Source organism: Prionailurus bengalensis, chromosome B4 (genome assembly GCF_016509475.1).
Source record: "Prionailurus bengalensis isolate Pbe53 chromosome B4, Fcat_Pben_1.1_paternal_pri, whole genome shotgun sequence".
Taxonomy (NCBI): domain Eukaryota; kingdom Metazoa; phylum Chordata; class Mammalia; order Carnivora; family Felidae; genus Prionailurus; species Prionailurus bengalensis.
The window spans coordinates 24,955,527-24,970,808 of NC_057358.1; the positions used below are offsets into that span (position 1 = coordinate 24,955,527).

General features: G+C 36.8%; 1 protein-coding gene across 3 annotated transcripts in view; it reads left to right on the forward strand.

The window, feature by feature from the left end:
• Positions 1-15,282, forward strand: part of YME1L1 (YME1 like 1 ATPase) — a 63,106-nt gene that overhangs the window by 34,026 nt on the left and 13,798 nt on the right. For 2 of the 3 annotated variants that reach the window (XM_043563486.1, XM_043563487.1), the window contains exons 9-18: positions 1,860-1,950; positions 5,450-5,602; positions 6,170-6,302; positions 7,039-7,101; positions 9,178-9,290; positions 10,180-10,335; positions 11,095-11,246; positions 12,074-12,200; positions 12,294-12,367; positions 13,440-13,526. In XM_043563486.1, coding sequence (XP_043419421.1) covers positions 1,860-1,950; positions 5,450-5,602; positions 6,170-6,302; positions 7,039-7,101; positions 9,178-9,290; positions 10,180-10,335; positions 11,095-11,246; positions 12,074-12,200; positions 12,294-12,367; positions 13,440-13,526 — 1,149 coding nt within the window. The remainder of the gene's footprint in view (positions 1-1,859; positions 1,951-5,449; positions 5,603-6,169; positions 6,303-7,038; positions 7,102-9,177; positions 9,291-10,179; positions 10,336-11,094; positions 11,247-12,073; positions 12,201-12,293; positions 12,368-13,439; positions 13,527-15,282) is intronic. The other variant, XM_043563488.1, reaches the window with a different exon arrangement.

The following is a 15,282-nucleotide window of genomic DNA, read 5'->3' on the forward strand; positions in this document are numbered from 1 at the left end:
ATGGCTCAGAGCCTGGAGCCTGCTTCAGATTCTGTCTCCCTCTCTCACTGCCCTTCCCCTGCTTGTACTCTGTGTCTGTCTCTCTCAAAAATAAACAAACATTAAAAAATAAAATATAATAAATATAGGGGCGCCTGGGTGGCTCATTTGGTTAAGCATCCAACTTTTGATTTTGGGTCAGGTCATGACCTCACAATTCGTGAGATCGAGCCATCCCCCGGGTTCTTGTGCTGACAGTGTGGAGTCTGCTTGGGATTCTCTCTCTCCCTCTTGCTCTGCCCTTCTCCCCCTTGCACTTTCTTTCTCAAAATAAATAAACATTAAAAAATTTATAAAAATTAAAAAAATAAAATAAAATACCTAAAAGAGTACATACACAATTGCATTTTTTTTAATTGTCTTTTGTGGGTTTTTTTCATTTGTTTTTGTTTTTTTAAGAGAGAGAGGTTGCACAGGCGGTGTGGAGTACAGAGGAGAGGGAGAGAGAGAGAATCTCAGGCAGGCTCCAAGCTCCGGGTGGAGCCCTGATATAGGGGCTCGACTTCATAACCCTGAGATCCTGACCTGAGCCAAAATCAATGACTTGTACGCTTAACTGGTTGAGCCACCCTGCTGCCCCACAAATACATTTTTTCATGTAAATGGATATTTAATATCTTTAATGATGTCTTTTTTATTTTTCCTTGAAAAATTAAAGTCTGGAGCATGAGTTCTGTACTCCTTTGTAGAACCAAGTTGTGATTATTTGCCCTCTGTAAGGGTCTGTTGCTTTCCAGACCCTTTTTCAGTACACTGGTTTTTCAGTATATTGCCACCACTGTTGTTTTCATTTGGTCTTCTGTGCTCATCTTTAATATTATTCTGGCTCATAGGTATTTGCATTTGTTAACTCATAGTTGTATGCTACCTGATTTCTGATAGGCAGCTTCCTTATATCAGTTTTTTTAAAGTTGAGCTAATGTTCTACTTGACATATTTGTTGACCAGATTGGGCTTTATGCCTGCTAGGAATCTCAATTCTTACATAATTTTTTATATTTTGAGGATGAAATACTCTAAATTTTTTTGGCCACAACCATTTACAAAACAATATCCGTATACTATAGCTTAATTTTAGTCACTGTCCTTTGGCATTTGTTGGGAACTAAATCATTTATAATCTAGTAGTAACTCCTTATAATGAAAATAATCTCATAATGAATCCTAAATCATTGTTCTAACTTAAACACAGGCTTCCTTGTCATTGATGTACATTAAGTTACATAGTTTGCCCTGGAAGCTTGTAATCAGTTCCAAAGTTCTGGATTTGAAACTTGCTAGGGGAACCTTTCTATTTACAACAAATGCCACTGACACATTTAACTAGAATTTTGAATATAAGTGCTTGTTAACTGGAGGGAGCACTATTTCTTGAAAAGGTAGGAAGTTGAGAATGCTTTTGTTGGGATATGTAAAGAAATGCATAATGGGGGGTGCCTGGGTGGCTCCGTTGGGTAAGCATCTGACTCTTGACTTTGGCTCAGGGCATGATCTATCCGTTCTTGGCATTGAGCCCTACGTTGGGCTCTGTGCTGACAGTGCTGAGCCTGCTTGGGATTCTCTCTCTCCTCTCTGCCCTTTCCCGCTCACACATATGCTGTCTCTCAGATAAACAAACTTACAAAGGAGACTGCATAATTGGCAAAAAGAGTCAGGTGAAAACCCCTTTGTGTTTGCATTTATAAGGGGGCCTTCTTGTGTGCTTCTTTCCCTGAAACAAAGAGAAAGCCAAGTTAACTTCCAGTTACATTTACTACTTTCAAAGAGGCAGCCTTGATAATCCATTATTTAGAATTGTTTGGTAAATTGTGTCACTTTAGGTGGAAGAAGCTAAACAAGAATTACAGGAGGTTGTTGAATTCTTGAAAAATCCACAAAAATTTACTGTGCTTGGAGGTAAACTTCCAAAAGGTAAGATATCTTCCCTTTACCATGACTTGACATCAAAAATATTGTCATCCATTGCTAATTTAATTTTTATCAGATTTAAATGCCTAAAGTTTAATTCTTAATTGCTGTTTTAGAAATAAGTCTTCATTCTAAACATAACATTGTATAACCTTTTTTGGGAGGAAGGGGATTTTGAGTTTTGTTATAATTTCAAACTTTAAGTTGTAAGAACAGTACAGAGAACTCCCTATACTCTTAACCAGACTCAACAGTTTTTTTTAGCACTTTGTCCCATTTGCTCATTCACTTTCTTCACTTAAATGTATTTTTTTAATTGAGAGTAAGTTATAGATATCACGCTCCTTTAACCCCAGATACCTATTACATATTTCTTTAAAATAAGGATATTCTATTATATAACTCCAATATAGTTCTTAAAATCAGGAAATTTAACCTGGTTCCAAAACTATTATGAAATTCACAGTTATATTCAAATTTCAGCATTTCTCTTACTAATATCCTTCGTAGTAAGGTCCTCCCATCATCACCTTCACCGACCCAAGTTAGGACCTGATCCAGGTTTACACATAACATTTAGATTTTTCTTTAATCTGAAAAAATTCTTCAGCCTTTTATTGTAGGAGTGGGTATGGATCTTTTATGACCTTACAAATAGTACACACTACTTTGTAGAATGTTCCTCTCTGATGTTTTCCCACAGTTAATATGATTTAATGACTGTTGTGATTTTTTTTCTTTTTTTTCTTTTTTTTTTAAATTTTTTTTTCAACATTTATTTATTTTTGGGACAGAGAGAGACAGAGCATGAACGGGGGAGGGGCAGAGAGAGAGGGAGACACAGAATCGGAAACAAGCTCCAGGTTCTGAGCCATCAGCCCAGAGCCCGACGCGGGGCTCGAACTCACGGACCGTGAGATCGTGACCTGGCTGAAGTCGGACGCTTAACCGACTGCGCCACCCAGGCGCCCCTTTTGTGATTTTTAATAAGAAATACATATTTAGTCTTAATCCCATTTCTTACAATTTCCTAGTGTTAAGAGCAACACCGTGAGGTGACTTTTAGAACCCACCTAAGGTTAGGAGCTGGTTGCCAATAGAATCAACCATGTGATTACACAGCTGAAACCTCACTCTCACCCTCCTGACTGCTTGGGAGGGGAGAGTGGCTGGAGGTTGAATCAGTCATGCATGTCTAATGAGGCCTCCATAAAAACCCAAAAGGATAGGGTTCAGAGAGCTTCCAGGTTGGTAAATGTGGAGATGTGGGAAGAGTGGCATATCTAGAGAGGGCATAGAAGCTCAACAATCCCTTTCCTTTTCCTTGCCCTATGCATATGCATCTCTTCCATCTGACTGACTGTTCCTGAGTTGTATCCTTTTATAAGAAACCAGTAATCTAGTAAGTACAGTGTTGTTTCTCTGAGTTCTGTGAGCCATCTTAGCAAATTAATCAAATCCAAGGAAGAGATCATTGGAACCTCCTATCTAGAGCCTGTTGATCAGAAGCCTAGGTAACAACCTGGTCTTGCAGTTGATATAGGAAGGGATAGAGGTAGAGGCAGTCTTTTGGGACCAAGGCCTTAACTTGCAGTATTTGAGCTATGTCCAGGTAGTTCGTGTCAGAATAGAGTTGAATTGTAGGACACCCAGGTGGTGTTGGAGAATTGCTTGTTTGTGTGAGGGAAAAACCGTAGGCTAAAATTGGGTACAAAATTGTAATGACTTAATGGTGTCCTTATATTATACAGTTGTACTATAATCATTTATATTGAACTTTTAAATGGTTCTGGTGTTTTGCTGTTAAAATGAGCACATTGGGGGCTGGGCAAAGTCGGTGAAGGGGAAGGGAGAGAGCTTCCAGTTGTAGAATAAATAAGTCAGAGGAATAAAAGGTCCAGCATAGGAAATATAGTCAACGATACTGTAATAATAGTATTGCATGGTGACAGAAGGTAACTACACTTGTGGTGAGCATAGCATAATGTGTAAACTTATCAAATCACCATGTTGTATACCTGAAACGAATGTAACTGTGTGTCAGCTCTACTCACATAAAAATTTTTAATTATGATAATAAAATCAGTGCTGTGGTGATCATCTTAAGGTCTCAAGGCTTTGCCCACATGCTTAATTAACTCCTTAGAATACATTGGAGATTTACTCATGTGTTATTTATTCATTATGCTAGATTCCAATTCTAGAAATGGAATTGGTGAATTAAAGGAGACACTGCTATTTACATTTGGTTTTGTGCTACACACTGTCTCTACTGAGAATGTTCAGAAGTTTCTAAAACTGTTTCCATGAGTCTGCTAATTTAGGATTCATTTATTAAGTCAATATTATAACGTCATAAAGAGCATGTTTAAAACCATAAAATAGTCACACTTATACAATATCAAAGGATATTGTATGAAATTGTGGGAAAATTCTCAGGTACCAAAATATATTCTATAAGAAATTGATACAGTGAGGAGTTAAACCAGTTAGGAATAACATGGCAACACAAGGGGACAGTCTGAAGGGTATTTTTCAGCTTTCCTTTAAAAGGGTGTTTTATGGGATGCCTGGGTGGCTCAGTCGGTTGAGCGTCCGACTTCGGCTCAGGTCATGATATCGCGGTCTGTGGGTTCGAGCCCTGCGTCGGGCTCTGAGCTGACAGCCCAGAGCCTGGAGCCTACTTTGCATTCTGTGTCTCCCTCTTTCTCTGCCCCTCCCCTGCTCATTTCTGTCTCTCTCTGTCAAAAATAAATAAACATTAAAAAAAAATTTTTTTTAAGAGTGTTTTATGTTAAAATATAGCATTAATATAATTTTGTTGCCTGTTTAAATATATTCTGAAAAGTGAAAAGTTGTGGAAACTAAAGAATTCTGTTATTTCAACTTAGAAGAACTTACTGCTGTTATGAACATTTTCAAACATATGAAAAAGTTACAAAGCTGTAGAGATGAACTACTTTACATCTAAAGCCTTTGGTATGCATCACCTAAGACCAAGCACATTATCCTAAATAAAGAGAGTAATTTATCCTACCAAATGAAACTAAATACTATTTCCTTGATATCTGGTACTCCAGGTTTTTTTGAAATTTTCCTCAAATGTCTCTAGAATTTCTTAAGTATGTTTTTTACGGAAGATCATCAAGTCAAGGGTTCATGTATTACGTTTCGTTGCTTAATCTCTTAATCTGTTTTGATGTGACTTTTGTTTAGTGATAAATAAGTTTATATTCCTTTCTCTCAAGATTCTGACTTGTTGAGGACCGATAGACAAGCAGTATTTAAATGATAGAGGGAAATTAGTTTTGGAGAAGATCCTGAAGTTGAATCATTATTTAAAGACCTGTTTTGCTTTGTTTCAAAATACTGGTCATGTGTCTTCAACCTCCAAACTATATACATTAATTATTAACTATTTGTTTTATAGGTTCAAATCAGGGTTTTGGTTTTGGTTTTGTTTTTTTTAATTTGAATCATTCTCACTTATTTTTTCTTTTAGGAATTCTTTTAGTTGGACCCCCAGGGACAGGAAAGACACTTCTTGCTCGAGCTGTGGCTGGAGAAGCTGATGTTCCTTTTTATTATGCTTCTGGATCAGAATTTGATGAGATGTTTGTGGGTGTGGGAGCCAGCCGTATAAGAAATCTATTTAGTACGTTTTAACGTATCTTTCATATGATACCAAATTTTCTTACTTTTAGGGGAAGAGGGCTTCTTAACCCTTTCTTGGCTGTGTGATTATGATTGATAGCTGACCTAGCCATTGTGGGGGTCAGGTTTTAGGTACTTTAATGTGTGAGCTAAAACAGAACTGTACTTTTCCTCCAAAGAAAAGAGCCAGGAGAGGTGTTTGACGAGGTTGGGGGCTGTTGTAAAGCTGGGTTTTTTGTTGTTGTCCTATTCATTTTATTTGTTAATCTGATAGTATGTAATTAAAGAATAATTAGCCTCAAATCTGATTGTATATGGTTTGTGCAGTTGGAAGAGTGAATACTCAGTTGTTTGTGTTGTATATTATTGTATATGGTACAGTTTTTTTGAGGCTACTGTTCTTAAATCAGTTTTGAAAGAAAGAAAGAGACCTCCTTTTGTGTTGTGTCTCCCAAATGAATGTCTTTTGTTGGCTTTTGACAACCTTACAGGTTTTTCATTTTTATATGACTTTGTTCAAAAAGTATTGATTTCATTAAACTTATTGGAATCTCTTTTGTTTTCCTAGGGGAAGCAAAAGCAAATGCTCCCTGTGTTATATTTATTGATGAATTAGATTCTGTTGGTGGGAAGCGAATCGAGTCGCCAATGCATCCATATTCAAGGCAGACTATAAATCAACTTCTTGCTGAAATGGATGGGTAATTGAATCTTCCTCTGTCTTTGGAATATGGTGATATATTTGATAACTTTCGAGAAATTGGAAAAAATATAGACAATACAGTAGTCCCTAGTGCAAGAAGGCCAGACAAGCTTCATTCTCTGTATTGTGTTGTGTCCATAACTAATTGATGTATCAACTGTTCTTAATTGATGACCTCTACACCTTTTTCATTAATTGTAGTGTGACAGGACAGTTCTGACAATAGTAGTCTCTTTGGAGATGTAAAGGGATTGTAGACTGGTTTCTACACAATTTGTGACTAGCTTCTAATGTTGTAGATTAAAAGTTTGTGTCAATTTTTATAATCTAAAAAGCAAGAGGTGGGGTTGCTTTGAAAGAAGTAAAAACGTCTTAAAACCGTATAAGGCAGTTTGGAACCAAATAGGAAGTCTAGGAGCAAATCATTTGAATTGGTAAACTTGAGAATAATTTTTCACAAATAAGTCAGGTATACAAATAAGCCTTTGTGAAGATCTGTAATCGTAGGTGACTTTGTGATTTATTGTTAGCAATTTTATTGAAGTATTCTGGCCCAATAACATTTGTTTTTTTCAAAAAATAATAGAGATGTCTTATCACCTGGGTATAAACAAGATCACTCCCTTTTCTTTGCTGTTACTAAAATTAATGATAAACAGTTTTGTGTAGAGCATTTCTATATGTGTACTCTTTTAATTTTCAGTGAAAAGGTACTTTTGTTTCTTTTTTGATAGTTTTAAGCCCAATGAAGGAGTTATCATCATAGGAGCCACAAATTTCCCAGAGGCATTAGATAAGTAAGTGTGAAAAGACTTCTTTGGTAACTAATGATCATACTAGAACATGGATGAACTTTAAAAGAGAGGGAAGCCCATCTCAAAACATCACATATGGTTTCATTTGTATGAAATGTCTCAAACAAATCCATAGCAACAGAAAGGAAATTAGTGGTTGCCAGAGTGTGGGAAGAATGGGGAGTGACTGTTGGTGACTGTGGGGTTTCTTTTGGGGTAGGGGAATAAAAATATTTATTATTTACTAATTTATTATTTAATAACTCAAATGAGAGTGTTGATAGCTGCACAACTCTGAATATATGAACCATGGGATTATCTACTTTAAATTCTGTGATATGCTAATTATATCTCAGTAGAGCTGTTTAAAGAATCTTTTGACAAACTTTATGTCACAAAATTTTAGGCTGGTGCAGAAAATTGTAAAATGAAACTTACAGTTTTAAATTTTTATTGTACTTATCATAGAAGTTACTCTTGTTTTCTTTCTTAATATGTTGATTTTTGAGAGAGAGAGAGTGAGTGAGTGCAGGGGAGGGGCAGAGAGAGAGAGGGAGAGAGAGAATTCCAAGCAGGCTCACCACTGTCAGCTCAGAGCCCAACGTGGGGCTTGAACTCAAGAACAGTGAGGTCATTACTTGAGCTGAAATCAATAGTAGGATGCTCAGTGGACTGAGCCACCCAGGTGCCCCTGAGTTACTCATATTTTTCTTAAGTTTACTGATTTTTGAGAAGCAGAGGTGGGGGGAGAATTGGCAGAGGGGCAGAGAGAGAAAGGGAGACACACAATCTAAAGCAGGCTCCAGGCTCGAAACTGTCAGTGCAGAGCCCAACACGGGCCTCAAACCCATAAACCAGGAGATCATGACCTGATTCCTTGGTTGACTGACTTGCATGTTTTTGTTTGAGGGTTGTGTGCTATCTATCTGTATCAAACTTTGTTCTGCCTTCTGGTTATTGAAACTGTTTGGGAGGCATGTTTTTAAATTTTTTTTATGTTTTATTTATTTTTAAATTTTTTTTTTTGTTTATTTAGTTTTGAGAGAGAGAGAAATAGAGTACAAGTGGGGAAAGGACAGAGAGATACACACACACACAGAATCTGAAGCAGGCTCCAGGCTCTGAGCTGTCAGCACAGAGCCTGACCTGGGGCCCGAACCTGAGAACTGGGAGATCACAACTTGAGCCGCAGTTGGATGCTCAATTGACTGAGCTGCCCAGGCACCCCTAATGTTTTATTTATTTATGTATGTATGTATGTATGTATGTACTTACTTACTTACTTATTTGTTTATTTATTTAGTTAAAAAATTTTTAATGTTTATTTGAGAGAGAGAAGGAGGGGGGGGGGAGGGGCAGAGAGAGAGGGAGACACAGAATCTGAAGCAGGCTCCAGGCTCTGAGCTGTCAGTACAGAGCCTGACGTGGGACCCGAACCCACAAACTGGGAGATCATGGCTTGAACCAAAGTTGAACACTCAACTGACTGAGCTGCACAAGCGCCCCTAATATTTTATTTATTTGTTTGTTTATTAAAATTTTTTTTAATGTTTATTTTAGTGAGAGGGAGAGAGATACACAGAGTGTGAGTGGAGGAGGGGCAGAGAGAGAGGGAGACACAGAATCTGAAGCAGGCTCCAGGTTCTAACCTGTCAGCATAGCTTCCAACGGAGTGCTCAAACTCGTGAACCGCAAGATCATGACCTGAGCCAAAGTCAGACGCTTAACCGACTGAGCCACCCGGGTGTCCCTTGATCCGTGTTTTAAAAGGAGTTGTATGCATATTTATGCTCAAAACTCCAATCTAAGGTGAAATAGGTGATGGGGATTAAGGAGTACATTTGTCGTGATGAACACTGGGTAATATGGAATTGTCCAATCACTATACTGTACAGCTGAAACTAATATAACACTGCATATTAAGTATGGTGGAATTAAAATGAAAACCCTCAAATCTCCAGTCTAACTTCAGTTGCCATTATCTTTCCATCTTGTCTTTAGAGTGTCAGTCATATTTAATTGGACCTTCATCATAGTCAGATTATTAATTTATATTTTCTTTTTATATTCTCCTTTTAGTGCCTTAATACGTCCTGGTCGTTTTGACATGCAAGTTACAGTTCCAAGACCAGATGTAAAAGGTCGAACAGAAATTTTGAAATGGTATCTCAATAAAATAAAGTTTGATCAGTGTAAGTCTAATTCCATTAACACCAACTTTATTATTAATAATCTCTATAAAAAATGGTAATATTTCATTCCACCCTGTTTGTGGTCCTTACTTGATAGATCTCTCCAAAGACCAGTTTGTTTTACATGTCCTTTTTCCTCTCCATTTATATGTCCTTTTTAAAGTTTATTTATTAATTGTATATACAAGAGATTCTATCATTTGAATCCTGATTCTAAAGGAAGTTTTCTTCCAAGTGTTCAGATACGTAATACTTGAAGATAAATGTATGTATAAATGCTTTGGGGATGAATGTAAAATATGAAATACTAGGAAGCATATATAATCACTTTGGGGCTAAAAGAGGCAAACTGTAAAACAAAACACATGAAAATATTATGGACTCAAATAATAAACACAGCTGTCACGCTGTACTATTTTCAAAGATAGGTGAATAAATTTGTTAAACCAAATATGTTTCCTATAATGAGAGCTTTTATAAATGTACATATAATACTATATACATATAAAGTATTTAAAGATGAAATTCAGAAAATAAAAACAATATTTTATCTTTGAGTATACTTTATCAGTTTGTGATTAGGCTAGTAACAATTTAGGTCATAATTTGAAGGTTTATAAATCATGTCTGGCAACTCTGCATTTCTTTGTTTTTCACAAAGTTGTTTAAATTTAAGAACTTTTGTGATTTGTCCCGTTGGCAATATTAATAATATATTTAGTGGCAATTTGGGCTTTTTTCCTCTAGAATTTAATAAAGTGAATTTATTTGGTAGTTGCAGTGAGATAAATATTTTAAGTTCTAGTTGAGGATAGCTTTTTTCTTTTGGAATATGAGTTGTTTGTGAAGAGCTCTTTTGGAATTTCAATGTTGTCTTCTATTTTCATAGCTGTTGATCCAGAAATCATAGCTCGAGGTACTGTTGGCTTTTCTGGAGCAGAGTTGGAGAATCTTGTGAACCAGGCTGCATTAAAGGCAGCTGTTGATGGAAAAGAAATGGTTACCATGAAGGAGCTAGAGTTTTCCAAAGATAAAATTCTAATGGGTAGGTTTTCTCTGTCTCTCTCTCCCTCTCTCTTTTTCTTTTCCTGTCTTACCCTGTTCATTATGTTAGAGAATAAATTCTTCTTTTTGAGAAAAAGGTTATAAAAAAGAAAGGTACAGGAGCAAGAAAATATATACTCAAAAATAGCCATACAATTGGGCCTCTTAAGAACAAATACAGTTTATATGATTATACTGTTTGGGGACATGGGTGTCATGTGTTTTATCTGATAGTGCTGCTAAAAGAGTAACTTAACTGGGGCGCCTTCCTGGCTCAGTCAGTTAGGTGTCTAACTCCTGATTTTGGCTCCGGTCATGATCTCATGGTTTGTGAAATGAAACCCCGCGTTGGGCTCTGCCCTGAGAGCACAGAGCCTGCTTGGGATTCTCTCTCTCTGCCCCTACCCTGCTCACACAGACCTGATCTTTCTCTCTCTCAAAGTAAATAACCTTTAAATAAATACTAATTTTACTAATTTTCAGTATTTGATTTTAAATCTTGATTGAGTTCAAAACAGGTTAGTTAGGACATTCCTGTTAAAATTTACATTTATTTTCTAGAATTAAACTTCCCTTGTTGATAGTAAGGATTAAGATGATAGCTCTTACAATTTTGTTTGTCACTTGGAAAGTTGTTGTTTAAAATATTCATTAATTGTATTAAGTCATGTTACACTAAGAATTACTTAAAGGCAGATGGGTTTTAGTTGTCTAATTATACCTTCCTAATGGAGTGAATTAATTAAAATTTTATCCTTAGGGCCTGAACGTAGGAGTGTGGAAATTGATAACAAAAACAAAACCATCACAGCATATCATGAATCTGGTCATGCTATTATTGCATATTACACTAAAGATGCAATGCCAATAAACAAAGCTACAATCATGCCACGAGGCCCAACGCTTGGACACGTAAGTATCTTGTGGCGTTTGTTTATTTGTTTGCTTTCCTTTCACATAGCACTCTCCAAAAGCTGATGAAGGGAATTGTTGATGAAAATAATTTAAAAGAAAATTCAACTAATTCCCAAGTTTGTGGATCGCTTTCTTCTGAAACATTCTGACAACAAAGGAGTGACAGCAAAGGATCATTCTTTTTTTTTTTTTTTTATAAATTTTTTTTTTTTCAACGTTTATTTATTTTTGGGACAGAGAGAGACAGAGCATGAATGGGGGAGGGGCAGAAAGAGAGGGAGACACAGAGTCGGAAACAGGCTCCAGGCTCCGAGCCATCAGCCCAGAGCCCGACGCGGGGCTCGAACTCACGGACCGCGAGATCGTGACCTGGCTGAAGTCGGACGCTTAACCGACTGCGCCACCCAGGCGCCCCAAAGGATCATTCTCAAATATGTCTTTGTGCTCTTCCCTCCACAGAGAAACTGTGTTGGCGGTTCAAGAGTTTTTCTAAGGTTTTTCTCATTGAGTACACATTTCATTCTCATCTCTTTCTAATGATAGACATTTTAAGCACTTATGTGTACCCGGGGATAAGTTTGTCCTATTGCAGCGTTATGTGTCTATTACATATATAAAATGAATATTTGCTCTCTAATAATTTTTCTGATTTTTTGTACTGCCAGTTTTGTCATCAGTCACCCAATGACCGTTTCTACTGATTGTCTCAGAGCTGTCAGCATCATGATTTTAAGTACAATAGTGAGAGCCAAATGGTAATTCTGATTATTAATATGAATATTTCAAGCAGTATCTAAAGATTTTCTTTGTTTCCGATTGTCTAGGTGTCCCTGTTGCCTGAGAATGACAGATGGAATGAAACTAGAGCCCAGCTGCTTGCACAGATGGATGTTAGTATGGGTGGAAGAGTGGCTGAGGAGCTGATATTTGGAACTGACCATATTACAACAGGTTGGCTGTAACAAATGGCTTTAGTTCAAATTGTGCTCGCTGATTTAAAGATTTTTTTTAAAAATTGAGTTCTTTGTATATTTTTAAATTTAGGTGCTTCCAGTGATTTTGACAATGCAACTAAAATAGCAAAGCGGATGGTTACCAAATTTGGAATGAGTGAAAAGGTAATAGCCACTTAAAATTTTTTCTTTACTGTTTATTTATTTTTCAACGTTTATTTATTTTTGGGACAGAGAGAGACAGAGCATGAACGGGGGATGGGCAGAGAGAGAGGGAGACACAGAATCAGAAACAGGCTCCAGGCTCTGAGTCATCAGCCCAGAGCCTGACGTGGGGCTCGAACTCATGGACCGCGAGATCGTGACCTGGCTGAAGTCGGACGCTTAACCGACTGCGCCCCCCAGGCGCCCCACTGTTTATTTATTTTTGAGAGAGAGACAGAGTGTGAGCGGGGGAGGGTCAGAGAGAGAGAGGGTAGACACAGAATCTGAAGCAGCCTCCAGGGTCTGAGCTGTCAGCACAGATCCTGACACAGGGCTTGAACTCATGTACTGTGAGATCATGACCTGAGCCGAAGTCTGATGCTTAACTGACTGAGCCACCCAGGCAGCCCTATAATACTTCATTTTCTTCCTTCCTCATGGATCAAATGATAATTTGCCAAGTGCCTCTTTGTGAGAGAGGGTTCTCATTATAAATTGATAACATTTACTTTTCCCGTCTCAGCTTATTCTAAACTGAATGTCGTTGTCTGAGTGATAAAGTTTAGTATTCTCCTTCCATTCTAGCTACCTGGATAGTAGTAGGTAGTATTTCATGAGCTAAGCAGATGTTGAGATCTTCTATTTCTCTTCGTATGACATAAAACACCTACTTGCTCAGCTTTCTTACTTTACCGTTTTCGCATATTTCACTTTCCTACATTATCACTGTGGCTTCATGAAGCGCTGCTAATACACTGCATTGTGGATTTCTAGATTAGGAATAGCTGTGAAGGTTTTCTAACAGGGTACTCAGAATCATATGTATAATTTTAATTTTTTTCTCTTGCTCATACTTTTAATTTAGTCTTAAACTTTCAGAAGAATAAAGAAATTTCTTTGCCTTCAAGGTGTGTTTATATTGAATTTCTTCCTTTTCCCTATAATGTTTCCTTAAGTATAGGATAATCCTCTGTTACATTTATTAGTGGTTTAGGGTTTTTCTGTTCAATTTCTTTCTTCTTATTTGTTTTAGCTTGGAGTTATGACCTACAGTGATACAGGGAAACTGAGTCCAGAAACTCAATCTGCTATTGAACAAGAAATTAGAATCCTTCTAAGGGTAATAGTCATATTTTTCTATGCTTATGTATCTATCTAGTCATAAATAGTAAGGTACTTCCAAGGGATATTGGTTGTCCTCTATTCCTTAGAAATGTCACTATATATATATATATATATATATATATATATATGTATATATATATATATATATACACACACACATATATATGTATATATGTGTGTGTGTGTGTGTATATATGTACGTGTATATATATATAAAATAAAGATAAGTGCATCATTGCAACTATGATTTTAATATGTCATTTGGGATCCTCTGGTCATAGAGTGGAACTTTGTTTTATTCTGGCCATAGGCTAAGAATGGTTTATATCAATAATTATAAATATTCTACGTTAGCTGTGAAACCATAGTGCTGTGAGAATGGGGGATGTTATTTGAGTCTTTATTGGTGTATCATTCTGATGTATATTTTATTCAACAAATATCATTTGTTTTGTGTTAGCTGTGTGCCTGTGCTGAGAATGAAGAACAAAGGTCTTTGAAAACAAAAGTCTTTTTTATTTAAATGCCCAGTAGCTGTATAGTTGTATGTGCTGTTTACTGAGAAAACGCAGATGATGGCCTAAGGTGGGGGAAGTTTGTAGATCACAAGCTCAGTTTCATACATGTTGAACGTGAATGTCTTTTCACATTCAATGTCATTTCATTGTTCATGTGAAGATTTCAAGTTGGGCAGGATACATGGGTCTGGTGCTTAGTGTAGAGGTTGGATATGTGCATGCCATTTGGATATGCATGATGGCACGTTTTGGAATGGACAAGACTGAGTTAATGCCAGGTGTCTAGTGAATGAGAACTATAATAAGGGTAGGAGATAGCAAAACGAAGGATATTGGATAGTGCTATATAGTCAGATGGTGTAAACTTCAAAGGAATCTTGCTTTATGTAATGGTCTGGCAATGGTGAGGGGAACAAAGAACTCAGCTCTTTACCCTGAAATGTCTGGGATAAGAGTGAACTAATAACTGTCACTTGAGGGCTTAGAAGTCTCCCCAGGAGGGCCAGCGTTTATTTAAAAACAATTTTTTTTTTTAATATTTATTTTGAGAGAGAGAGACAGAGCATGAGCAGGGGAGGGGCAGAAGGAGACGGAGACAGAATCTGAAGCAGGATCTAGGCTCTGAGCTGTCAGCACAGAGCCTGATGTGGGGCTCAGGCTCACAAACTGCAAGATTATGACCTGAGCCAAAGTCAGGCGCTTAACCAACTGAGCCACCCAGCCACTTCTAGGATGGCCGGGTTTTGATTAACTCAAGAAGGTAGAAGAAATGCTTTAAGGAAGTTTAGTATATGAAAAGTTTATATAATGGAAAAGTTTAGAAGGTGTTTCAGAACAGGAAGTTCCTCTGCCTTCCCAGAAACTTCATTCTCTTTCTTTTATTATTTATGTTATTTTGACTAAATTATACTCTAGTATTCCTAGAGCATTGGAAATACTCCTTTTTTGCTCTAATACATTTGTGAAAACTTAAAAACCATAATAAAAGTTGGATTCTTTTTCTGAAATGGTAAGATTAGGAAGGCAAGAAGGTACTCTTTCCACTAAATGGCACACTTTTGTCGTTATTAATGGAAGTGATTACTAGTTTGTAACATTTTAGGTTCAAATAATATGAAACTTAAAAGTATAAAAACCTAATAGTTGTCTTACATGTTACCATGTAAGAGTTTCATTCCAGCAGAATTTTTAAAGTTACTACTAATTCATCCCTGATTATTAGTTATAATATTC